The 26,457-nt window shown below is 38.5% G+C and overlaps 2 protein-coding genes across 3 annotated transcripts in view; one reads left to right on the top strand and one right to left on the bottom strand.

The window, feature by feature from the left end:
- Window positions 1–200: 200 nt before the first annotated feature.
- Window positions 201–11,067, bottom strand: GSG1L2 (GSG1 like 2). The gene is made up of 5 exons (XM_070934591.1): window positions 10,773–11,067; window positions 3,103–3,150; window positions 2,396–2,548; window positions 1,643–1,754; window positions 201–492 (listed from the first exon to the last, which is right to left on the bottom strand). Exons 1-5 carry the CDS (start codon window positions 11,065–11,067, stop codon window positions 201–203), a joined length of 900 nt encoding a protein of 299 aa, XP_070790692.1.
- An 11,698-nt stretch (window positions 11,068–22,765) lies between these two features.
- Window positions 22,766–26,457, top strand: part of GLP2R (glucagon like peptide 2 receptor) — a 36,263-nt gene continuing 32,571 nt past the window's right edge. For both annotated transcript variants that reach the window (XM_070934589.1, XM_070934588.1), the window contains exon 1: window positions 22,766–23,274. In XM_070934589.1, coding sequence (XP_070790690.1) covers window positions 23,206–23,274 — 69 coding nt within the window. In that variant the 5' untranslated portion in view covers window positions 22,766–23,205. The remainder of the gene's footprint in view (window positions 23,275–26,457) is intronic.

Here is a 26,457-nt window from a genome sequence, read left to right as displayed (position 1 = left end):
CTCCCTACCTAACTAGCGCTGTCAAAGCAAAAGAGAAGAGAAGACCCAAAATTAGACATGTTAAAATTATTTCCTTTGTAGGTCATCACCATGGCTTTCCACTAGAAGATAAATTCTTAACATACAAAAGAAAAATGTGACATACATACATTGGTACTTTCCATAATACAAAGCAAAATCAACAATCCTGGATCTCCTCCTTAACAATATTCTTCACAATGTGCCACAGGAATGTTATTTAACTCTGCAAATCCCATAGGACTGGATGGGTTGTGAATGTCTGTTAAGGGATGCATGAAGTCCTCGGTTGTTCTCTGGAGGGTGTCAACGTACATCTTCCAAGCTTTTTCTGGAACAGGAGGATTGGATTTAGCTTGTAGACTTCTCTCCAGTTTTTTCTGTTTATATTTAAATTCCAAAATAGTTTTTGTGTATCTGTTCATTGTGGTCACAGAGGAAGCCATGCAGCAGGCAAAGGAAACCCACGCCAAGCTGTCAATTTGAGAAAAAAAAAAGGGGGGGGGGAAATGACAGGACACAGTCATACACATGCCCACCCCCAGACTGAACAGCCCACAGATCTCTTATACAGTCCAAGAATTTACATTTATTTCTAACAATCTATCTTTTAAAATGTTTCTCCACCATGTAAGAACATATTGTTGGACTTGTTTTGCAATTAAACTCACTGTGATTTCACATTTGTGCCTTTATCTTTCATTGCTTCTAAAATTTGGGATAAATGAGCTCACATGAACATTTCTACAGGGAAATTCTGAAGAGGGAAGAGGCCAATCTGCTCCACATGTTCATGGCACCAATGAAAAAGTAGAAATGCCACTAGGCTTCATCAGTGACATTTTTTTTTTTGTCATTCAGTTAGCATTTCTTTTTAATTCACCACAGGACCCCCAACTAATGAAAAATGATGCATCAAATGAGATGATTTGATGATATTTCAACCACCAATCAGTAGCAATGCCACCAAATGCAATTTAGGCTGGTTGAGGATCATCTTTTTTTTGACAATCCTGGGGGGGATCCCAATCCTAACACTAAAATGGCTGCACAAAGACATTTATTACTAGTATATGGAGGAGGGATGGTTATTGAGCAGATAATACCCTTTTATAGGTTCTGAATATATTTGTAAAATATATCCCTTCCAGCAGATCTCTAATTGGCTTGGCTGCTAAACTAAAAAAGCTTATGCAGATGGAAGATTCATTTTCTCATCTCCTTTCAGCCACTCCACAACTGTACTTCTTTTGGGCAAATTGATGAAATACCTGGGGTCAATATATGTATAGAAAGGAATCATTCTTTTGCAAAACCTCAGGGATAGGAGAAAGATAACTTAATATAGAGCTTTCTGTACTCAGAGAAAGACAAGATATTTTTCATCTTTGAACTTCACGCACAACCCGTTGCTGTAAAGATGTTGCCATCAATATTAAGCATCCGTGTGATACACTTGAGAAGCAAGCCTGCAAGGTTTTATGATTCTATTCTCAAACATGGCTACAGTACTTTGTCATTGAGATAAGAAATAAAAAAAAAGATAGCTTTAATTTTAATGGCTCCCTCAGAATGATTTGACTCATGCCCAACTTTTTGTGAAACATTTTGCTTCAAAATTTACCAGTAAGACCAGCCATAATCCCACATCTGAGGCCTCCAGTCCTCCGGACCAAAATTTACTGTCATTTGAAATACGGTTGTATACATCATGTGAGCCACCATTCCAAGGAGACCTGTAACAGTCAATCATAGTTTCAACTAATTACTCCTTGATGAATTGATTCTAGGGCATGTAAAGTACTGAGTGAATTTCCCAAGGGGTGGGGGGAAGACATATTTGAACAGAGCTAAATTACGGTGAGGGAAAAAGATAAATAAGCAGAAGATGACAAGTAGAGAACTAATTCATCCACCTCGATATCTTTGGTGTGAGGAATTGTACTAACTGGAGATGAGCTAGGAACCTTTTACATTCAAACCAGGTGCTTCATTTTGTTTGGACTTTCTGTCCATTCCTTGACTGTCATTGCAGCCATCACTTCCCAGAAATCTTTTGTTCCCTTGTTGCAATGGGTGGCAGTTTTTCCTCACACAAAAACACCCTTTAATGTGGAGAGTTTGAGTATCAGCAGTTAATTCTCTTAGAACAAGAGGATTCTTCCCCTCCTTAAGAATTGATCTTTTTATGCCTAGTACCGTGTTTCCCCAAAAATAAGACCCTATCTTATATTTTTTTGAACCCTGAAATAAGCGCTTGGCCTTACTGCCATGTGCTCAAAAGTCCGATTGAGCTTATTATCAGGGATGTCTTATTTTGTTCATTTTTTCCTTTGGCTTACTTTAACTCTCAACAGAAGCAATACCAAACTGTTACCTGCTAAAACAGTGAATATAGCAGCAAATGCATTAAGCTTCAGCCCATCCAGGACGCTGATGGAATGACAGATTTCAATCAACATGAGAGTGATGCCCATCAGGAGTAAAATAATATAGAGGATCTCTGCGGCAATGGACAACCATAGAACACCTGGAAAATATATATATATACACACACACACTCACAAATCAGTGCACCAAGACCATTTTAAAGACATATTTTGTTTCTATAAATCAGCAATAGGGCTACATACTGTACATGGTTATCAAATTTGATTTCTTTTCAGAGGAGCTGGCAATTGATTTTAAGGATGGTGAGTATGGCCACTTCCCCCAATCTGGAATTCGTCAGATGTTTGAGACAGTAATTATCAGCATTCTGCCATCAATTTGCCATGAGGATTGGACTCAGCCTGCAGAAGAGTCTTGCTTTTCCTGCTTCCAAATTAGAAAGCCAGGTTGGACCTCTTTAAGATTTATCTCTAAGATGACATATAGGCGGACTGCATGGAGAATTAAGGACTGTCTCATCCAGGCCCAAATTTAACATTCAGCAAAAATTCTGAACATCCATCTAAGGCAATGTATGTTTCATAAAACCTGGATGTGTGCATGAGTGTGTGTTAAAAGATTGTTTTTCCCTGTGATTCAGAACACTAGATATAAATATAGAAAGAACTTGAAACACTGACAATATATAATTACCTTGAACTGCTGGGGGTGTCAGGCTGATGAAACTTCTACATTTCTCACCTATGAGACACATAAAATGAACACTTGAAAATTAAAGATTTTTTTTAAAAAGAAACACAAGTGTCATATTTGCCTGCTCAGGTTCTTATCTTCCTAACATTTATAGGAACAAGAGCTTCCCACAAGCAGCAAGTTGGAAGCAGATGGCGGGGAAGCCAGAAGCACTGAGATAAAATGTTCCACTTCTGTTTTATTTGTAATGCAAATCCCTGTGGAGCCATCTTTTCGGAAAGCATCCATCCACCTGGTTTCATGTGTCTTATTCTGGTATTTGTTTATGGTACCAGAATGCAGATATAACCAGGCAGCTTTTGTTCTGGAGTGTCTCTTCTCACTTGCGTTACTTGCACTTTTAGAAAAGGGGCTGTTGGTAGTATAATCCATCAGCACTTTTATGTTTGCTCTCAAATGCCAGGATAACATTATCTCATCAGAAACTCCCCTGAGAGAGTCAGTTTATCACCCAGCAGCACAGACTCTCCAAATAACCAATCGTATCTCCTATTTATGGAAATGTAGACAGTTGTACCAAAACATGCAGCATTTTCAGAGAGACAACTCAGTGGATAAACCCTGAATAACCTTGGTATGTTTCAATATTATTTTCTAGCTTTTAAAACAGGGGTGTCAAACTCACATTGTCATGATGGCATCACATGACATATCGGGACTTTTACCCCCTTTGCTAAATCCGACGTGGGCGTGGTCAGCATGCAATGCATGTGGCCCACGGGCCGGGAGTTTGACAGCCCTATTTTAGAAGAACCTCCCCCAACCGGATAGATTGCATACAACTTCCATCATGGATAGATTGCAAAAAATTATTTTAGGACTTCTGAAGAAGCAATAGTGGACTAAAAGACAGCTTTGTTTTTAGCAATGCTCATGATTGTAGCAGAAAATGGAACTGGTGAAGGAATTGGGTCTCCAAACTTCTCTCTGGATCAAGGAGAAGACTTGGGATTGCCAAGAGTACTCCTTACAGATGGTCCCCGCAAGGAGACCATAAAACAGTGGTCTGTGGTAGATTTTAGAGGTCTGGGAACTGGGAGAGTCAGCTTTGCCCAAAAGGATGGTACATTTGCCCGCTTCCCCTCTTAATCACATTTACAGGAAATGGGTAAATTCTTTTTTTTTATATTAACAATCTTCAGAATGACAAGTTTTATTATACTGGGTGATTTTCCTCAGTGAAACTCTCAGTGAAAGATTTAAGAAAGTTTAAAACTTAAAAAAGCTCTTTATTTGGAAATAAGTGGAAAAAGCATAATTAAAATGTGGATTTCAGGAATTTTTTAACTGGACTAACAATCCAGTCCAGATTGACTGGAAACAAAACTTTGAAAAAGAAAAATTGGAATATTTTCTGTAATTTGTTTAAAATCATATTAGAAATATATAAAGATTCTGATATATATAGATTATATATCTTTAATATATATTAAATAATAATATATTTATTTATATTTTAATATGATTTTAAACAAACTACAGGAAGTATTTTACTGAGGAAATGTTCTGAATGAGAAAAAAACACGATAAGAGGAAACTGTGAAGGTTCATTACTAGAAGCAACTAAAAAAATTAAAGATTATAATTAAAGGAAAAGATTCACTAATACAAAATGGAAAAAAAACTATTTTAATTCAAAGATATTTGATAACAATCAAATTGTTCCAGCCCTAACAATAAATAAATAAATAAATAAATAAATAAATAAATAAATAAATAAATAAATAAATAACAATGTACCCATTGTTACCTGTCTCATACAATAAGAATGGGCTTAAAAAAGAGTTAGAAGAAAATATAACTGACAATCAGGCTGGTTTGGATTCAGATTTAAAATTGACAGAATGCAAGAATAATACTGACAAGGAAGTTATATAGGATTAACAAATGACATCGACTGAGATTTTATCAGTTAAAAGAGACACCCAAATAAGCCAAAACAGTGACTTGGATAAGTATGTTTTAATTCAGAAAAGTGATTTGGACAAATTTCTTACTTCCAAAGTAAATGTATTATAAATCCAAAGTAAATCCAAAGAGATGTATTATATTTATGAAAGAATTCCTGAGAAAAGGAAAAGAGAGAAAGAAAAGGCATTACTGAAAAAGAATAAATATCAAGACTTTTAAAAGTAAAATAAATGTTTACAAAGTTGGCTTATTTGATCAAGATTAGACTATATGAAGTTTTTTTTTTCCTAACAGCTTTTCTTGACTAGGACTGAATGATGAAGCTTTTAAGAGTTGTTTGTAGATAAGATATGGGAAGACGAGAATTTTTGTGGTATTTTTAGAGAAAGTGACAAGCTATGGTATTAAAATTGAGAGGTGATGAAGAAAAGATGATAAGAAATAAATTTTGTCGGACATCATTTGAAAGGCATATAATAAGGTATATATATAATAACATATATATTATAGTGTATGTGTGTTGTTATTTCTCATATCTTTTGCTGACTGCAAAATGTGGCTGCATTATTTGCCAATAGATGAGATTTGGCATGGTTTTTTTAGTTGCAGCATTAGAGAAGGTGTTAAGAAAGTGATTGTGCTTGTATTGATGAAGGGGGAAGTCATTTCTTTCTATATTTCTTTATTATGTCTTTTAAAATGCATTGTCCCTTCCCCCTTTTTTTCCTTTTCTCTTTGCCCTTTCTACTTTTTTCTTTTTTATATTTCCCTAGTTTGTATTAATTTTTTAATCTTTGTATTTTTAATAAAATATTATTTTAAATAAAATAATAATAACAAAAAGGGAAACATTGCTTTAAGTGCTCTGGGTGACCAGAGAGATGGCAGTCTCTTTATCCCTGGATGTGTTTATTCAGAGGCTAGACGACCTCTTGTTGTGGGTGCTTTAATCTGGATTTTTCCACAGATTAGGTTTTGGAGTTGATGGACAAAACTTTTCCAGTGCTGAAGAATTTATCTCATAGCTCCTTTGTTCTTATTTTAATTTTCTAATTTTCTCAGTGACTTTCCTTCCCTGGAAAAGTTACTGTAATTCTAAACCTCTTCCCTTTCTCTAAACCTCTTCAAGTTCTTTTCCTGCCTGGGCAGGGGGTTGGACTAGAAAACCTCCAAGGTCCCTTCCAACTCTGTTATTCTATTCTTAGCCATTTACTTTCTCTTCTGATTTAACAGCTGAATATGCTGTAACTGTTGCCAAAAATCACTCCATAAACTGGGGCTGAAACCATTTTTTCAAACCCAGAATTTGGTCCAGTTTCTCTTTCTGCCCCTTACTACAATATCTCTCTCTATGACTATAATGATTACCTCAGACCATTACAGCTGCTTTACTATTAGTTGATATAGAATGGAGAGCAGCTGTCAGTCTTCTGAAGGACAAAGCTATGCGTTACCTCTTCAGTAGGTGGTTTCTATGTCTACTGTCCTTCGCTGAAGTGGATGGTGTTGTCTCTTCTAGCATTGCTTATTTTATCTTGTAGCTGGAATCATCTGAATATCAAAGTTGTTTTGCGCTAACCTATGATCACACCCCTGCACTGCTCCAAATTGCCTCTGGAGTCACTCAGTAGAATACTGCTTAGAATGGAATGGAGTGTGAAGAAAACTTTAGGTAAATCATTGTATAAATCTTTCCAGTTTGGGTAATTCTAATCTTGCCAGTCCAGTCCCATGAAAGAGATATACGGGACCTGCTGTGAAAAACATCTTCTCTTGGGCAGAATCTGATATGGAATTTGCTTTGAGACAGGCCAGGTCAAGAAACAGATACTAGTGGAATTCCAGTGATGCTACTTTATTGTTGTAAGGTATATTAACAGAATTTTGAAAGTCTGTTCATAACCTTTGCTCCCCCACCCTCCTTTTTAAAGAGAACAAGGCAGGGTGGTTTTGAGTCTCACATTTTCCTTCTTCTCAAGGCTAAGTAATAGTTTCACCCCCATCCCCTTTTGGAAGCCAGATCTAAATTCCTCTGTACTTTCTGTATGTTTGGTACAAGGAGATTCAGAAATAATGTAATATAAATATAAAGCACTAAATATAAAGCACTTCTTTGAAGAATATAGAAACTGTTAAATGTATTGCATTTTCACAATGATTGCCAATGCATGATGCAGCCTGGACTCAAAGAAATAAGAGCAGATATGTGAATGGGTGCTCAGCTTGCCAACAGCTGGTAATTTGCAGAAGCAGGCAACTGACTTGAGTGTTTTGCCATCCTGATGAAAATCAGATCTAATATTAAAAAAAAGATAACAAAAATTGGAAAGCCGTTGTGATCCATTGGCCAGAGACCAAGTGGTAAGACTAGCAACAGTGATATGCATCTTCCATCTACAGGGATTCAATGAGGGCTGACTGGAAACTAGTAGAAAGAAAATGAGCTGTCAGGGCAAGACTAGCAACTGGCTTCCAGTACCTCATCTGTGACCCATAGAGTTGTCTCAAGAATGGGTGGAGCCAAAACTTTCAGAATCTTCTCTTTGGGAGGATTTATGTAGCACCACAGGGAAGCGGTAGCTCAGTGGCTAAGATGCTGAGCTTGTCAATTGAAAGGTTGGCAGTTCAGCGGTTTGAAACCCTAGTGCCGTGTAACAGGGTGAGTTCCCGTTACTTGTCCCAGTTTCTGCCAACCTAGCAGTTTGAAAGCACGTAAAAAATGCAAGTAGAAAAATAGGGACCACCTTTGCTCCGTGCACCTTTGGCGTTTAGTTATGCCGGCCACATGACCACAGAGACATCTTCATACAGCGCTGGCTCTTCGGCTTTGAAATGGAGATGAGCACAGCCCCCTAGAGTCGGGAACGACTAGCACATATGTGCGAGGGGAACCTTTACCTTTACCTTATGTAGCACCATGACTAGGATGGGTTTGCCATATATACATTCAGAAGAGAGGCCTGCTTTTTCTTAGTAGGGGTAACAGTAACAGAGTTGGACCTTGGAGGTCATCTAGTCCAACCCCCTGCTCATGCAGGAGACCTGTACTAGGGATTCAAACCACCGAACTGCCGACCTTTCTGATCAACAAGCTCAGTGTCTTAGCCACTGAGGGTCAGAAGCACAGAGGATTGGAAAATGAAGTGGGGAAGAGTCACATCACATTGGCAGGAATAAAGATATCTTTTTTCTTTCGTTCGAGGCAGAGAAATTTCAGGAATTTGTTTGTTCTAACCTGAGGTAAAGAATTGGCCCATAATACTTTTATTGCTACAAGCTTAAAAATGGCAGGAAACCACAGTGGCAGTCAGTTGTCTCCAGAGGCTACAATTTGGTCATGAAGTCAGGGATCAAAACTGTATTTATTTTATTCAATTCCTTGAAAACAGAGAACCCCTTTTCATTAAAAGTAAACATGGTGGAAGATTTATTTTGCTTCCCTCCTACAAATAAGTATGGCACAGCATTCATAAGAGGGCTCAGCATTCCGAGGGCTCAGTGCGTTTTAACATCATTTCCTTAGGAATCTCAGTACTACCATCCTATAAAATGGAGCAGTTTTCTCCAGCAGTGCTGATGCTCACAGAGGAAAGCTTTTTATTTATTTGTTTGTTCAACTTGTATGCCGCCTTTCTCCAAAGACTCAAGGCGGCATACAAGTTGAACAAATAAATAAATAAAAAGCTTTCCTCTGTGAGCATCAAGACTCAAGGCTTTCCAGAGGCCAACTAGTCCTTGTATGGTCAAACAAGAGGTGACTTTGTGGCTCCCGTTCTATGCTTTGGGGGGTGAAAGAATAGGTCATTTCAGCAAATGACAGTTCCAAAACTTTTGGAAATATGTATCTACATCTTATATTAATATCTATGGCAAGAGAGGGAGCTGACAGCAGTTCTCAAAGAAAAATCAGCCTGAAAACTTCTCCAAACGTAAGTTTCATTTATATGTGTTCTCTTCATTCCCCCACATGTCCTCATAAACTGATTTATTCTTGCTCAGGAAAAACAATTACAAGTAACTAAAAGGGTGCTGTGTGGCAATTGTCAGTGACCATTACAATTGAATGTTTTGCACTCAGCCTCTATTTGAGGAGAAAATAAAGGTTTGGAAATCCCACACTTGATCTGCAACATTAATTCTGTCCTTGGCTGCCTACTCAGGTTTCCTATTCAGCTCAGTTATAATTTGAATCATTCTGCTAATGTTTTGGTAAATGTATAGAGTCTGAAGAATCCATATACCCAATAAAGGAGTGCGATGAATCCATATACCTAATAAAAGCTATTATATTCTTCATGCATTAAAACATGATGAATGGCATCAACAACTCCCTCTTATTTGCTAATACAGGTAAAAGGCAATTATCCTGATTCTCCCAGAATCCATCTTTACTGGTAGCCCCAAACTTCTGAATAAGGGAACATGGTTTTATCTTTTTCAATCATATGCTGTATTTTAAAATACAAGTTCTTCCAAAGTCCCCAGACTTAACACCAATTATTATTCTGCATAAAAGTGTGTGTATGGGTGTGCTTATGTGTATGTTTCCTAAATTGTAAACAAAGTGAAACAATTTCTATCCCACTTTTTTTACTTTTTTATTTGTTTGTTTGTTTGTTTATTAAATATATTTATATAGCTATCTACCTCATCAAAGATTACTCTTTTAAACACTTTTCTAGTTATTTTATAAATTGGGTGAAAGAGATAACATTATGAGTTTTAATTTCTTTTCCACCCAAATACTATTCATTTTAGTGTTAACTCTGCTGTATTCTTTGCAAACAATACAGTGTCTTATGGCCCTTTAAAGTCTAAATATTTATTATGACTGGAGTTTAAGGCTCTGTATAGTTTCTGCCAAATCGGGCAATGGGCCCATTTCGCTCCAAATAGCATTCTGTGATGTCCCTTCTTGTATTGAATAAGGAGAATATGGGACAAATCATTTTAATCCCTATAATCCTTTCTCCCCTTCCAACCTCATATTAGAATAGCAAGAAAATTTTGATCTGCGAGTTGCCTAAAAGGATGAGCAATAATTATCAACAGAGCTTTGGGAAATAATTTTGCAACAGATGCCATCAGGTAATAGTTTGTATCCTCCCTTAAAGCATTTCATAGTCTTTGAAGATATTTTAGAATTGGTTGGATATGTGCTAAGACACGGTTTGTTTTATCCCCAATTTATTGATCAAATCATCATGGTTACATTTACATGTGTTAGCACATAAATCATGGCTGACAAACCTTGTAGTGTAACATGCAAAGTCAAATCAAATCTCATTATAGACTAACATGATATCTGTAATTTAACAGCTTGTTTATAGATGGGATGTAGGTCATATGAAAAGAAATGCTTCCATTATACAGATGGAAGAGTAAGACTAAAAAAATAAATAAATGAAACAGCTGAAATCTGAGCATTGTTTTTGCCAGGTGGAAACAGCAATCTGACTGGATGATCCTGAAAAATCAAACAGCAACAAACCTGATTATTATTTGGATGGGAGACCACTGAGAAATCATAAACCATATTGGGGTGTAAAAATAAATCCAGAAGACAATACCAAATTACTTTCATAAGTTGCACACAGAGCTACACAGCCACCCAGCCAAAACGTGAAAGAATTGACACAACTGTCTTCTCTCAAAAAAAAAAAAAAATCAGGAAGACTGTTTCCCAGAAGGGCACTCACCTTTTCCACTGATCATCTCTTCACAAGAATGCCAAATACCGGCATGAAACTTTCGATCCACAAACTTGTCGTCTCCCGTCTCCCAGATGTACTGAACCATGCTGCTGTCATTTCCACCTGGGCTGTTCATCCCAATGCAGTGGGTGCCACCTGCGAATTCACTGCAGAATGGTTTGGCTACTTTCTGGGTTCCTTCACACCAGTAGCTGCTGCTGAAGGCTGTGATAGAGAAGATTAAAGAGAGGAAGCCGAGCGAGAGGGCTGCCGAGGCTCTCTGCCGCCTGTCCACCCCCATTGCCTGAGAGCTGCCTTCTTCTAAAGGCAGCAGGAGGCAGCATTCAAGGATGCTGGAAACACCCACTGCTGATGCTCTCGGCTCACATCCACTGAAAAGCCCCTCTCTGAATTTTCCCCATCAGCAACAGAGCAACAATCCCGAACTTAAGAGGAGCAGAGATGCCAACACACACTCCAGGGACTAAATGATTTGAGCCTAGTTTATCACAGCTGAGACCTGAAAGCTGGGAGCTCTGCTCCAAAGCTCTTGTCACTGCTGACGGAGATCAGCTTAAGAAGTTCAGAACCTGGCAATCACTCTTCCAAGCACACAGGAGTAGTTCCCGACCACCCCCCCTCCGTCATACACAGCTCAGAAAAAGTGTTCAGATCAGACAGGACAAATAACCGGCAGACAGGCTCTGCCTTAGCACTTTGCTCTCTCAGAACAAGTCACAGCCCAGGAAATACTAGTCCCCAAAAGTTAGTACCATGGTGTCAAAGCTCTACTCAAAGCTAGAAATGGAACAGAATGGAATGAAATAATAAAATGAAATCAGAACTCAGAGGGGAAGATCGTTCATTCACATGCACCCATCTGTTGAGACCTAGGAATATAATTAAGTCCCATGCAAACACAGGAATTAAAGATTTCTTAACTAGATATTAGAGAGCCAATGTGATGTAGTGCACTGTTTCTCAACTTTGGCCCACTTTAAGATTTGACTTCCAGAATCCCCCAACCAGCATTCTGAGAGTTGAAGTCCACACATCTTAAAGTTGCCAAGGGAGAGGGGTGTAATGATTAAGGCACCAAACTGGTAACTGAGAAACTGTGAATTTTAGTGCTGCCTTAGCAGAAAACCAATTGGGTGATCTTGGGCTAGTCATCTCTCTCTCATTCCAAGGAAGGAGGCAAGGAAAAAACAACTTCTTGCCTAAAAGATTGCAGAGCCTAGTCCAGGCAGTTGCCAGGAGTCAATACTGACTCAGTGCACAAAAACAAACAAACCAGCAACAGCAACAACAAAAACTTTTCCTTCTCATCCATTTTCTCCTTAGTCGATACCTTGCCATTCACATGGATCATTGAGGGTCAGCCCACCCCCATCAATGTTGGCTGCAAGGCTCAAAATAGCTAGAAGAGTCTGTTAGCCTTCTGCAGGTCAAGCATCAAGAAGGAGTTTCTGCAAAGGAACTTCCAGTTAAAGCTTTTCCTTAATCTGTGTCTACATTATAAAGAAGCAATCTTTTAGCAAGACACCTGAGCTGTGGGCTGAAAGTCTCTGGTTCAGGTTCATTGCAGTACTAGTAAAGCATGTAATCCCAAATCAAAATCTTGACAGACTTAAATTTTGAGCCCTATCCAATAAGATGTGTTCAGTGGTGAGAAAGGTAAGGTCCTGCACTTAGGCAGGAAAAAACAAAAGCACAGGCACTATCTGGCTCAACAGTAGTAAGTATGTTAGGGAACTTAGTGTCCTAGTGGACAAAATTTAAATATGAGCCAGCAGTGTGCTGTAGCAGCAAAAAAATCCAATGCAATCTTAGGCTGCATCAACAGAGAGATAGCATCAAGATTACAAAAAGTGATAGTACCACTATAATGCACTAGTGAGGTCACACATGGAATACTGCATACCATTCTGGTCACATGATATGGGGGGGAAAATGCTGAGGCCCTAGAAAGAATACAGAAAGGAGCAACAAAAATGATAAGGAATGTGCAGGCTAAACTGTATGATGAACGGTTGTGGGAATTAGATATGTCTGGCTTTATGAAGAAAAGGATTAGGGAAGATGTGATTACTATCTTCCGGTACTTGAAGTGTTGTCCCAAACAAGAGGGGTTTGATTTAATTTCAAAATTATCTGTGGATAGGACAAGAAGCAGTGGGTGGAAGGTTGCTAAAGAGAGATCCAATTTGGAACTAAGGAAACATTTCCCGACAGCACGAACAATTAATCAATGGAATAGCATGTCTCCTGGAGTTCTGAGTGCTCTATCACTGGAGGTCTTCAAAAAAAAGATTGAACAATAATTGGAATATTAGCCACTATGCCATTCTAGGCCCTTGCCCACTGTCACATGACCTGGACAGGAGGGTTTGCAAGCCACTCTATGCTTCATAATGCAGCCAGACACAACTTAAGGAGAGAGTAGACATACTCTCAACACGCATAGAGAAGGTATCTAGAAGGAAGTACAAATGCCTCTTATAGCCACTGTTGGTGAAGGGGTTGGACAAAATTCCAGAAGCTATATAACCTACATGCTTTCCTTGCTTTGTTTAATTCTAAGAGAGGAAACCCAGTAGGGAGGATAAAAGATGAACCTCATCTATTACAGTGGCGTTTGCATTTTTGGCCTATGGAGAACAAATATTACATAACAAATGATAGAAAAATGTGCTTTTTTAGAGGCTGCCAGTGCAGGCATAAGAGCCAAGCAGCTGCCTCCTGTCAAGAGTGCAAAAAGCCCCCTGAACAAGCCAACCATCACCCAAGGACAGATCTCAGCTGGACAAACCAAGGCAGGCAATTATTTTTATTTTTTGCTAATGCTACCGATTGCTAACTTAAGTGGAGGCTGGGGAGATAACACAAAAGGAGAGGACATACCTGATTCTAAAAGCTCTGGAGGACTTTCTATCACCACTTTCCAGCAGGTCAACTGATGCGCAGACAATTTCTTGAGAGACACTAAATCAGACACCTCTGCTCCTGAAATATAGATCTGAAACTTGAAGAGGGATTTGGGATCAAGTTTTGACTTTGTTCCAGGCATACACAGTTTATTTACATATCTACATTGTGCGTGCAGATGCATCAGTTAATTTATTTTAGACACGCTGGGAGAAGTACATGCTGTCTCCCCAAAGAAATCAGTGGGATTCTCTCCTATGTAATCATATGCAGGAGTTTAGATTGTGTAAAACTGGAGGTAGGCAATTTGTGGGGGCTGAGAAGCACACAGAGATTTTGATCATGTGTCTTCTCATAAAATGACTACTCTGGAAGAGGGATTGCCTATTGACAAAATAGTTGTCAAAGGGCCATTGCCAATCACAACTCACTAATTTACCAGAGGGCAAATGAATGACACAGCGCCCTACACTCCTCCAACTCTTCAGGACTGATTTATTTCCTGGATTTATTTATTAAACATGAATACCACCCAAACATCATGACTCATGCTGGTTTGCAGCCTACTAAAATGCACTGAAAATATGCAGGAAAAAAAAACCCCTTAAAACCTTAAAATAAAACATTAAATTAATGATTAAAGCAATGATTATATATGTAACAATAAAAAATAGATATTCAAGAAGTAACAACTGCAGTCATTTCATAAAGCTCTCTGGAAATGTTCGGCCTTTCAAAGTTTTCAGAAAGCCATTGCTGGGGGAGGACTGCCTCATTTCTAGAGGAATTATATTATTCTATTCTATTCTATTCTATTCTATTCTATTCTATTCTATTCTATTCTATTCTATTCTATTCTATTCTATTCTGATGTAGACACAATAACAGCAAAGCAGAACCTTGTAGCATTAGTCCCCTTCACCTCATACAAATAGGGTGTTACGTGCAGCCTTTTTGGGGAGGATCTCCTTTGTCAGGCTGAATCCCGTGGTGGTAAACAGTCCTGGAAAAATCCAGGTGCCAAGCCAGATACAATTTTAAAAGTGAGAACTAAGTGTTTGAATAGCATCTCATAGTCCATTGGCAATCAATGCAGGTCAAGCCAATTACATGTAATATGCTCAGAGCAGTTAGTGCCAGTCAATATGCAGGCTGCTTCAGTTTGAACCAACTGCACTTTTCAAATGGTTGTTAAAGGCAGCTCCGTGCAAAGTGTCTATGGAGATTCTCAATCGTCCAGGTCATGTAAAGGTGCTTTTCCAAAAGACAATTGGACTTTCTTGGGTTTCCCTTGAAAACATTTCGTTTCTCATCCAAGAAGCTTCTTCGGTTCTGAATTTCCTTACATGTAAGAATTGAAGAAGTTTCTTGGATGAGAAGCGAAATGTTTTCAAGGGGAAAAAACCCCAAGAAAGTCCAGTTACCTTTTGGAAAAACTCCTTTAGGACTCCGTGAAAAGTGCATTACAGAAATCTAATTAGATGGTGGTAGGTCATGAGACATTGCAGCCAGATTCTCAGCCCCACTCCTGGAAGTGGGAAGATATACCAGAGGAAGCCGGGAAAAGGTCTTTTGGTCGTGGCCTCCTCTGCCCATCTAACAGTAGTCATGAGTCAAGGAGGACTTCTGATCTCAAGGGCAATGCAACCCCTTTGAGAGACATCACTGGAGCTGGCCTTGAACCATGATGAACAAATAGTAACCCAAGTCTTACTTGGGTTTAGGTTTAACTTGTTTCATGTTTCATCCCATCCAGATTCCAGCAGCTTCTGAGCATGACTTTTGACAGCATGTTCAGTTGAGCCCAGGGTGGCTATGTAAAATTTGGCATCAGCAGCAGGAGTCAAAACTTAGTAAACATGAGCAACTTGCTGACAAATGCTGGACAAAATAGCCAATGAAACCAGGTGGGAATTTTTCCTGCTTCTCTTTCCCTAAAAAGAAATTTACTAGTCTAAAAACAGCTGTTGGCTGACAATCTGCTAATGTAACATAGGAGAAGTAATAATGCTTTGCCTGCTACTGTGGGGGATTAAACATTTCATCAGACCCATGTTCAGTTCTTCAGTAAAAACATGGCCAACTGCTATTAATGGGGACTCGGGGTTAGAACTTCTCACCAGTGAACTTCTCACCAAGATACACACTCCCAAACATACCTGGCACAAACTCTCCTAATGGGGTCAGCTCAGAAGAAGCCCCAGGCAATTAATCTTAATTGGCTCAGGAAATGATCTGAGCATGTACAGAATGCACACTAATCTCAACCAAGTAGCTCAAAGTACACATTTCTAAGAGTACTCTGAAGTTCAGTAAACCTTAGCAGATACAGAATGCACCAATAGCAAGCTTAATTAATTAACTCACCAACCAAAGCAACATAGTACCAATTGTCTGTCTGTCTGTCTGTCTGTCATCTATTTTTCTGTCTCCATACATACAGAGAAAAACAACTTGCAGCAGCAATACTTCTTCTGAACAACAATAGTGTGCACACAAACACACATGTTGCAAGATGTGACTTTAAAATAAAGCACAACACAATCCACCTGCAATCCACCTACATAAATTCTAACATTGCTCTAGCAAAGAGTTTTTTCAAACAGCATCGATGTTGTATTTTTTTTTTCTGCTTGGCTATGTGTTTAATTTTCAATTCTCTACTCCCACATCAACCTTTCCAATTTAAACTGATAGCAAGCAGCACATTAAGAGTTAGTTTTTGCTGTTGTGTAGTTCAGGCAGGACTGGAAAAATTCTGGGGGAAAAAAAGGAAAGTTGGTTACAAGTCACAAAATCACTATCACAATGCACAAGATGCATTCAAGACAGCCAATTTTTGTTTCACACTTGGGATAATTTGAACCCAGAGTATTGTTAGGTCAAAATGTCCTTACTCAGAAATTCTTATAAACAAAGTAGCTTCCTTAGAATTTTTTTTAAAAACGCCCTTTTACAGATTCATCTATCTCTTTTGTTGTGTATCATTCTTTTTCTAGCTTCCATCTTTCTCTAAAGAAGTTGTTTGGGCGACTTTGAACTGAACAGCCTAACCTACTCCACAGGGTTGTTGCGGTGGGAAAAAAGTAGAGGAGGAAGTGGTATATGCCCCCTTGCAAAATGTGGCATTCTGTTCGACCACTGGTTATATCAGGACTACGAGTTGTATCTGTAAAAAAACAATAACCTTGAAAAGCTATTATTTTATGTATCTTTCTGCTGCCATCTAAGGATCATCCAGATGTTTGTATGTAGGACTCTGTGTGCACATCTTGTTTTTCAAATGGACCATCTGGGAAATAGCAGGATAGGTGTCTTTTGTTTCTACCTTGTCCGCTTAGGTCACTTAACTAAGGTGATGGAAGTTAGCTAAAAATAATCATGCAAAATGAAGGAATGTAGGACAGAGACCTATCTCTGCTATCTCCTCCCTGCTCTGTGTGACATTAAAAGTAAATTCCTCCCATCCTCCATTTAGAGCCACGTAGACGGTGTTTCTATCAAGTCACTATTTAAAGGTTATAGAAGTTTAAGAGATGCCTGCCACAGAGGAAGAGAAAGCAGATAATGCTAGGTTATACTAATGGAGACAGTACACAACTGTACTGTCACCAGCATAATGCCACAAAAATTACAAGCTGGGCCAATCTAGCCTTTTAACTGCTTATCAAGGGAAGTGGAGGAACACCTCAGTTTTCACTGTTTGTTCATCAGGCAGCTTTTTTTAAAAAAAGCTATTAAAGCTAACAAGGGAGAGGTTCTTTGCAAACCTGATTTTGGTTCACTTGAACAGGCTACTGAATATGCAACAGTGGTTTGAAAATGCTGATGCTGCAGCATTGGCTGAAAATAAGGGAGCCGTCAGCCTGACCTGCCTCAGTAGCTCTATTTGCAGGAGATGCTTACCCATAGTTAAAATAATGATGATTTACTCGACCTAAATTTGGGGATCATTCAATATCTTGAACTATAAATCAGTGAATGAACTGAGTGGCACAGCATGCAATCTACGGTATATGTTTTCTAGTTTATGATTCAGAATTGAGGCTGCAAGATCTGGGCTACAAAAATCTAGAAGACCACTAATTGGGAGCAGGAAAATACAGGAATATCCAAATCTTTGCTGTCATCCAATGTTGTCTAGATTTTTTTTCCAACCCAAATCAGGTAATCTTATTCAATGTGTCAGGCAAGCAGCCAGAAATGACACAATTGGTTTAGTCAAAGGGGATTCAGTTAACCATGAGTCATCAATATGCAATATTTGGCCTCCATAATTTATATAACTAAATGGTTCCAAAAAGGAATTGATGAGAGCCCTTCTGTGATAGATATAATACCTATAAATTATGGGAATTGTAGTTCAGTGTATTTGAAGAGCAATGAGTTGAAGCCAAAAATATATACCTGCTAGACTCTCTTCCAAACACCACATTCCTCCCCAAAACTCCATCCCACATATTAACATAGTTACTTGGATGTTAACAAAGTTTTCCTCCTTGTTTCTGAAGCCAAATTTAGTTGCTCAGCTATTATATCATGCTAAGTCATGACTTGTTTTAGCAAACCATAATCACTTCATTCATATACAACTCTAAGGCAAAATTATGGCTTATAATCAATAGCTGCTTGTGTTCGCAAATAATGGATGCTAAGACAGAATCAAATAAACCATGTTAGAGTTTAGAGAATGCATAAACTCAGAGGCTAAAAATTCCAGTCCTGCAGACGGTCCAAATTTATGGCCAAGGATCATACATTGCTTTAGCCATAATATAATTTGCACGTGATATATGAACAGGACTTCTGTGGATTATTCAGCCAAACATTCTTAAAACAAACGGCAGCTTCGTGCAATGTCTGAACTCAAGTAATGTATGACTTTAGCACAGAGGATACCTTTGTGTCTATGTGTCGGCATAAATAGGTTGCCATATGCTACACTTGATTAACTAAAACCTGGTATACTGGAGGATAGAGTGCCTACATATACCTGATGCAACTCCTTGGCACATTTTTTCATCCTTCTCTGGTGTGCCTTTAAAAATTCCATTAACTGATGTCGAGAACTCTAGCTAATTGCAATTCATGTTATGCTTGTACTTTGCTTTTTTTTCTATGACTTTTTATAATTATAAAATGCCTAGTGGTGCCACATAAGTCTCTTCTTCTATTCCCCTTCCATTCTTTCCAGTGCATAAAACTTGTTCATATTCCTGTCCTTAATATAGACTCATTAAGATACTGTTTTCCTTAGGTGCTTTTTTAATTTAGTTATATTTTTCCCCAGTCATCATTGGGGCCAGACCAAAGAACTGTTTGGAATAAGTAGGACTGGTCAAGTTGATCCCTCAGATCAACCTACCCTCTAAGATTTCTGTAAAGCCAGTCATTGTTGACTACTGTACTGTGTCTCCTGAGAGAGACTTCTTAAGATCAAGAAAGACAAGTCATAGTCAAAAATATAGGAGCTAGAAGGACCTATGAAATGCAGCTGATGGATAGAGATGACCAATTTTATGTCCTCTATCAAACAAACTATGGGGTCAAAGAAACTCTTTACATGTATAGCAGGAGAGTATACAGGGCTAGATCTGAAAATGAGCCAGAAGACTGAATTTGTTCTCTGTAGGATACTCTTAGAAAACTGGAGGAAACAGTTATTTGTTCTACTATATATGTAATCAGCCTTCATTTTTCATTCAGCCGGCAACAGTAAGATAAAGACTGCTCATTGAGTTTGACTCCTGGTGACACATTCATGTGTTTTTCTTGGCAACAGAACAGAAGTGGTTTGGTATTGACTTCCTCTGAGAGGTTCAAGGCTGCCTAGGTGTTACAGCCTATGGTGTATATACGTAAATTAACTTTGTATCATCATAAAACATGATCTGCCTCCATTTACTTCTTTCTAAGAAAAGTGAGTTGCATGGGTACACACTGAACCCTCTTGAAATTAACCAGAGTGTAGGCAGTACAACTGTTTACTTGTCCCATATTTGCTTTTCAGAGATTGTCTTAGTTGCCCATAGTGAATGCCAGCTCAGATCCCCTTCAGCCAATGTATGGTTTGAATCAAATGAAGATACTTTTTGCCTAGTTCCTTTCTCAAAATGACGGGAAGCTAAAGGTCAAAAGTGCTCCAAGTTGGGAAGGTGAAATACTGGCTCACAAAGAGATTTTTTTTTCCTTTTGGTTCCACACCCTTTCCCTTCAAAAAAGCATGGGGAAGTCCTACTTCAGGGCACTGCAATTCTCTTGAAAGCAGTACTTCATGGCTGAGAAGTGAGTAGAGATGGAGGAAAAGGGCTGGTCTGAAATCCCACAGACTGGGTAGTATAGTCTAGTTCTTCAGGTTTGGCCTGTGGATTGGATGATCTCCATTCTTGCTACTAAGGAATTAAACAGTTCCAGTTATTACTGGATACACAAAACACTACTGAGTTCAGTGAGAATTACTTAAAGTAGGTATTTTTAGGATTAAATTGTGAGTCAGGAAAAATACAGGTAACTAAATACAAGAGGAGGTCCTGTAAATATTCAGATTCTGAACACAGGTATGGCCATCAGATAGAGGTGATAGCAGTTTTAGCCCAACAGCATCTTAGTTCACCAAACCTGCAGTTGTACGAAACATCACATATTGTACAATTGTGATCTTACTGCTGAATCCCCAGGCTAATCTGCATCTTTCAAATGTAAGCAACGCTACCTACATAGCTGGCAGAGGGAAAATCCATCCACTCAATATTTTAAAGCTGTCATTCTATTTCAAAAAATTAATTGTTGTAGAGGCACAGTGGGTTGTACATTATCGAGCAGGAAAGGAGAAAAACAGGACTAAACTTAGCAGGGTTCCTCAACATGCTGCTATCCAGATGTGTTAGATTTCAACTCCTGTAAACATCAGCCATAAGGGCCTTGCTTGGGAGTCTGATAGCGATGGGATAGTTGAACAGATTCAAGAAATTCCATCTTAGAAATTCAAGTATCATTCCAATTTCATTGAAATGTCTTTGCTGACTCCTTTGTTCCTATCCTTTTTTCTTTGAAAAATTTGATGAATTTTTTTTCTCCTGATTTCCCACTTAATCTCTATTTTCAACCAATTCAGCTTGATTAGTCAAGATCAGTGCTAAAATAGCTCCTATTTTTTTCCGCCACCTTTTTGAGCAAAAAATTAAAGCTATGACACCTATACTGGAGCACAACTACTTTTAGCATTGCTACAGTTATACGGGAAGCTAATAAATGGTCTTGAATTCTCTGCAGGAATTCCTCCACTTCTGCATCCCACTAAGCCTAAAGCTAAGGCCAGATTTCACTATACCAAGTGAGAACAATAAACCAATGGAATGACTTGCCCTCAGAGGTTGTTGATACTCCATCACTGGAGACTTTTAAGAAGAGACTGGACAACCATTTGTCTGAAATATATAGGGTCTCCTCTTGAGCAAGGGGTTGGACTAGGTCCTCCAAGGTCCTTCCAACTCTGTTATTCTGTTATGCAGATACATTTGATTTGCAAATGTTAAAGCTTCTTCCAATGAATTCTGGAATGTCATGGAGGTAAATTAATATCATGTTCTCCGAGTTCTTGAATTCAATCTTCTTACAAATAATAACAATGAATTGATGTATTGCTCTGAGTTTCCTTAGCAAGTGATTCACTTTTGCCCTGCAACAGTGTTTCTAGTCCTCCAAGTACTGTAAGGAATTTAGAGGCTGGGCTATGCATTAAACGTAAAGGTAAAGGTTCCCCTCACACATATACGCTAGTCGTTCCCAACTCTAGGGGGTGGTGCTCATCGCCATTTCAAAGCCAAAGAGCCAGCACTGTCTGAAGATGTCTCCATGGTCATGTGGCTGGCATGACTAAACGCCAAAGGTGCATGGAACGCTGTAACCTTCCACCAAAGGTGGTCCCTATTTTTCTACTTGCATTTTTTACGTGCTTTCAAACTGCTAGGTTGGCAGAAGCTCAGTGGCTAAGATGCTGAGCTTGTTGATCGAAAGGTCAGCAGTTCAGCAGTTCGAATCCCTAGTGCCACGTAACGGGTGAGCTCCTGTTACTTGTCCCAGATTCTGCCAACCTAGGGCTATGCGTTAAGGGACAGTATACAATTGTGTCTAAATGAAATGCTGTAAAAATTACTATATTCTCAAGTCAAGGTCAGTTCCTGGTTAATTCATCTGTGCAGTTTCCTTGTTAATGTTATAGAAGAGTTTGGCTTTATTTTCTGGCATATTGTTTGACCTAATCTCTAATTAGGTCTCTAATTTCAAGTTGTCTGCCCTCCAAGTTCTAACTAGGGCTAAATTAACTTAGTTTTTACAATCAGCCAAACTTTGCTAGGTGCTATTACTGGATGAGGCCTAAGTCTTACACTTCATGACTCTTGTCTCTCTGTCTACAAAGGATTTGGGATCATATTGATTAACACAACCTGAGTTCAATGCTACAATATGTACGGACATGGCCCTCTTTGTTGATAGAGTCCTCCATACATATTGTAGTATTCAGCTCAGGTTGTGTGAACTATTATGATCCGAAATCCTTGTTTGTTGCTTTACAGAATCAGTGGGGTGTAAATATGCAAATATTGTCAGGGTATGGGAGAGGGGAGAAAAAAACAAACCCTTGCTTTACTGATCTGATCATAACACACACAAGTCAATAGAATGTAGTCCTATGTTCTATTCCAAGTGTCCAGCCTTAAGACTTGTGGACTTCAACTCCCAGAATGACTGACTGGGGAATTCTAGGAGTTGAAACCTACAAGTCTTAAAGTTGCCAAATTTGGACACCCCTGCTACTCCCTCAACCCAAGAGGATGCAAAAAAAAAAAAAAAGGCCCATAATTTCCTCTTGGTTTCCTTTACCGACATATTTCAAGTCCCTGTCTAGCCACCTCAGGGACAGAGTTAAAGAACATTGCTCAGCTGCCTGTGCCTTGGCAAGAGGCCAGGACCAGCCTTGGTCTGTCAAATTCTTGCAGAAAGAGGCGGGTGGATTCTCTCTCTCTCTCTCCTGTCCTTGTTCCCTTACTCTTCTACCTTTTAAGCAACTGTTTTTCAGAGAGAGCCACTTGGGTGACAAAAGTCAGAAGCCACCCCAGCAAAACCTCCAAGTGCTGCCTGATGCTCTTCTCACTCCTCATTGGCCAAGAAGAGAAAACAACAAAAAATAAATGTGCTTCTAAAGTTTACAGTAAACTCTCCCCAGCCTCTCCCTCCCCTCTTCATTCTTTCAACAGAGAAGAAGCCAAAGGAAGCCTAATGCTTAGACGCCTGCAGGTTGTTGGAGCAACTTTGTTATCTGTTACCTTTATAAGAACCAGGAAATATTCCAAGTGGGGGAAAGTCTGTGCGATACGATAGTGATATACATTTCTTTTTTTGCTGCGAAAAGAAGAGGTCTGAAAACGCTCACAAAGCAAAGCAGGCTGAAGGGATCACTTTTGAAGTTTACCTTTTTGGATTAAGCTGAACGCTCGCCCTTCTCTTCGCCATGATCCAGTGCTACGGGACGCGACTCGGATCATTCCTTGCAATCACAATATTGTTTCTATTCAGAGAGGTAAGAAAATCACTTTCAGAATTATCTGTTTCAACTACGAACACTTCACTGAGCTTATTTTTCAGTATTTGCACTTGGTGGGACATCATCACAAATAGTGCTTCTTTAACGGAACAATATGAAATTTGTAGATGCTTACTTTTATGTGATTGGGCACCGCTTGCCTTATAATCCCCCGATGTTTTTGCAAATTGGCTGTGGCTTTTCTTGTCAATTGCAATCAGAGTCAGTATGATTCAGCTTTTCCATAACAGTTCATTTATTTGAGCTGGTCAGCTTCTTAAATGTTATTTATCTGCTCATTTCCCTTTTGCTTGTTTCAACAGTACCTATGCAAATCTTTCATATAACTGCTAAAGATAAGTCATTAGGATGCAAACATTTTATATTTCAGGTTCACTACTACAATCTTTGCAGCGATTCCTTCCCAGAGTCCATTATAATCCAGCCATTTGTTCAGACTTTCCGAAATGCAATGCAGATAAATTCATGATCTTCTTTTTATCCAGGAACTGTCTTTTCCCCCAGATCTACACTTTTACTTAAAGATTTGGCTGTTGACTTATTTAGATTTAATGTTCTGATTTAATTTTTAAATGTCTAAAAAGGTTTTCTTTTTTACCCTTAGAATGGATAATTCAGTTGATCTGAACACCTGGATCACATTCAGATCTATGCCTATAAAAGTGGTTTCAGTATGAATGGTACAAAATCTTCCTCATTTTTAGAAACATGTTTAAGATGCTATTGTAAAAGTCCATTCTGTCTTGAAACACAGTATTAATTAGACCTCAGTTGGTTGAAAGCCAATCTGTTGAGGATTATTTGACACAGTTCTCTGAATTTCTGTCCTGATAAGTGAGCATAGGTATGGCAAGCAGTGGCTGCCATGCCAGCCCAGTTTGATCTGTGGCATCACCCTGATAGCAAGAACAAAGATGTACTTACACAGCAATACCTCATTGTTGGCATTGCTATATTGGCAACAGCTACTATCACCAAGTAGCAATAGCCTTGTTTTATTATAGGCTTTGCTGTTCTCTTGTGATATTATGCCAGTCAACTCTTTCTTTGTTCCTATGTGTTGTGATACACAGAGCACAGATCAAGTTATGCAGTAAAGTGGCTTAATAGCACACCTCATGGGATGAAGGCCTATATACCTTGAAGAGCTCAATTCAATTTGAAACCATTAGAGCTGAGCTGATTTTTGAGACTGATGCTCATATTGCTACATTTTTGCAATACATGCCAAACAACAGATGATTATTTAGCCTGTTTGAATAAGTCATTTAAGACTTCAAGAAAAAGCCTGAAAAATGGGGTTCTTTATTCATTTTGAGAAAAGCTAAGAAAAATCCCATTTTGGGGGGGGGGGCAGGTTGTCATCTTTGATTGAGACTGTAGTGGCTAAGCCACATTTCCTGCTCAGAAAAGAATTCATTTTGTATTCAGTGCTATTGTGTAGACATGATGTTTAAAACTGGGACTGAGCTGTAGGCAAAATCTAGATTCTCCCATCCTGCATATATTTCTTCATCTAGCTTCAAAGAACTAATATTTCCTTTTTTTATTATTTTAATAGGATCTAAATACCAAGATCCAGAGGCAGAAAGAAATTATTGATAGTATTAGGATATTTATCTTTTTATGTTCCAATTAATAGAAAATTCTTTTTAAAACAAACTTTAATCCCAAAACCATAACTCTTTCAAATCAGCAGGATATTTATTTATAGAGCAATCCATGTATATAGATTTCTGAGTAAGATCGATCAGTACAAAACTAAATGAACAATAATAGAAAGTAAACATGGTTAACCCCACAGAACCATTTTATGGTATAGGATCCAAAAAGACCGAATCATCAGATTTAATTTGAGGCTCGAACATCAGTGGGGATGTTCAAATAATATAAAATCCCATTTGAATTATTGGTTCAATCAATCAGCCCAATTCAATTTCCCAATTCAAATTGATTTGGAAAAACAATTAGCATCAAACCCTGAATTCACTTTGTCAGAGTGAATTGATTTGCTGCAAATTTTCAGAAGCTTAGTTTATGTGCAGAAAGAACCAAAATATTCAAAAGTGATCCAGATGCATCGGATTTCATTTGATTTCTGACTCAATTTAGAAAGTTGATTTGAATTGCCTTCAGATTAAATTTCAAAATTATATATTTCTACGGGCCTAAACATCAATGCCTGACAATGAAAAATAGGAGTCTGCAATCAAAAAATTCTTGTAGTTCCATATAACATATTGTTTTCAACAGGTGGGAGAATCAAGTTACCCCCTCCCTCCATTCCATGCTGCTTTTCATTAGTGTGTTCTGTTTTCATTTTCCCTGTGAGGTTGGGATTAGGATAACCTTCCTCAACCACTCTTCACCTCCTCATCTCCAGATATGTGGACTAAAGCTTCCAGAATATTTAGCAATCTGCATGCAAGATAGAATTCTGGGGTTATAAATTCCCATCTCATGGATGCCCTGGCCAAGGAAGATTGAAATAAAAACATTTTGGGAAACTCCAGAAGTCCTTATAAATTTATAACATAGCTATGCACTGTTTCAGACTAATATTTATAGTATTGTATGCACTTCGAAAATAATTTGGAAGAAGCACTTGGAACAATAGCATCTTTCTGCTCTTTGTGAAAACAACCTGATTTATTAAGCCTAAGGCAATTCTTAAAGTAGTGCCAGCACCAGCAGCCTTTTTTCAGGCTCATGTGAACACCTAGAAAAAGTTGGGCTACTTTTTTTTTTTTAAATTTGATTTATATGCCGCCCTTCTCCGGAGACTCAGGGTGGCTTACAATGCGTTAAGCAATAGCCTTCATACTTTTGTATATTTATACAAAGTCAGCTTATTGCCCCCACAAACTGGGTCCTCAATTTACCTACTTTAGAAAGGATGGAAGGCTGAGTCAACCTTGAGCCTGGTGAGATTCGAACTTACAGTAATTGCAGACAGCTGGTATTAATCACAATGCTATCAGTCTGCTGAGCCACCAGGCCCATTTAATGAGTTTAAATACTTTAATGAGTAACATAACAGCTCAATAATTTAGTCATCTCAAACTGCCTTATTATAGTTTCTTGGTTACCTTCAAGGAAAATGCCCCATCAAGTACATTGCAATGTTCTAGATAAGAATTAATAGACTTTTCAAGAACA

The sequence above is a fragment of the Pituophis catenifer genome, unplaced genomic scaffold, assembly GCF_029215685.1.
Source record: "Pituophis catenifer annectens isolate HBS135680 unplaced genomic scaffold, rPitCat1.0.hap2 SCAF_2, whole genome shotgun sequence".
NCBI classification, from domain to species: Eukaryota; Metazoa; Chordata; class Lepidosauria; order Squamata; family Colubridae; genus Pituophis; species Pituophis catenifer.
The sequence above is the reverse complement of the archived record's forward strand: the minus strand, read 5'-3'. Positions and strand labels throughout refer to the sequence as shown.

Bases quoted from the DNA above. Each gene is read 5' to 3' on its own strand.
- GSG1L2 (XM_070934591.1), bottom strand. From the start codon at position 11,067: ATGGGGGTGGACAGGCGGCAGAGAGCCTCGGCAGCCCTCTCGCTCGGC. The intron at 2,549-3,102 runs GTAATTATATAT...TATATTTTCCAG, and splicing joins GACACCCCCAGCAGTTCAAG to GTGTTCTATGGTTGTCCATT. The intron at 493-1,642 runs GTAAATTTTGAA...TCAAATTGACAG, and splicing joins GATTATGGCTGGTCTTACTG to CTTGGCGTGGGTTTCCTTTG.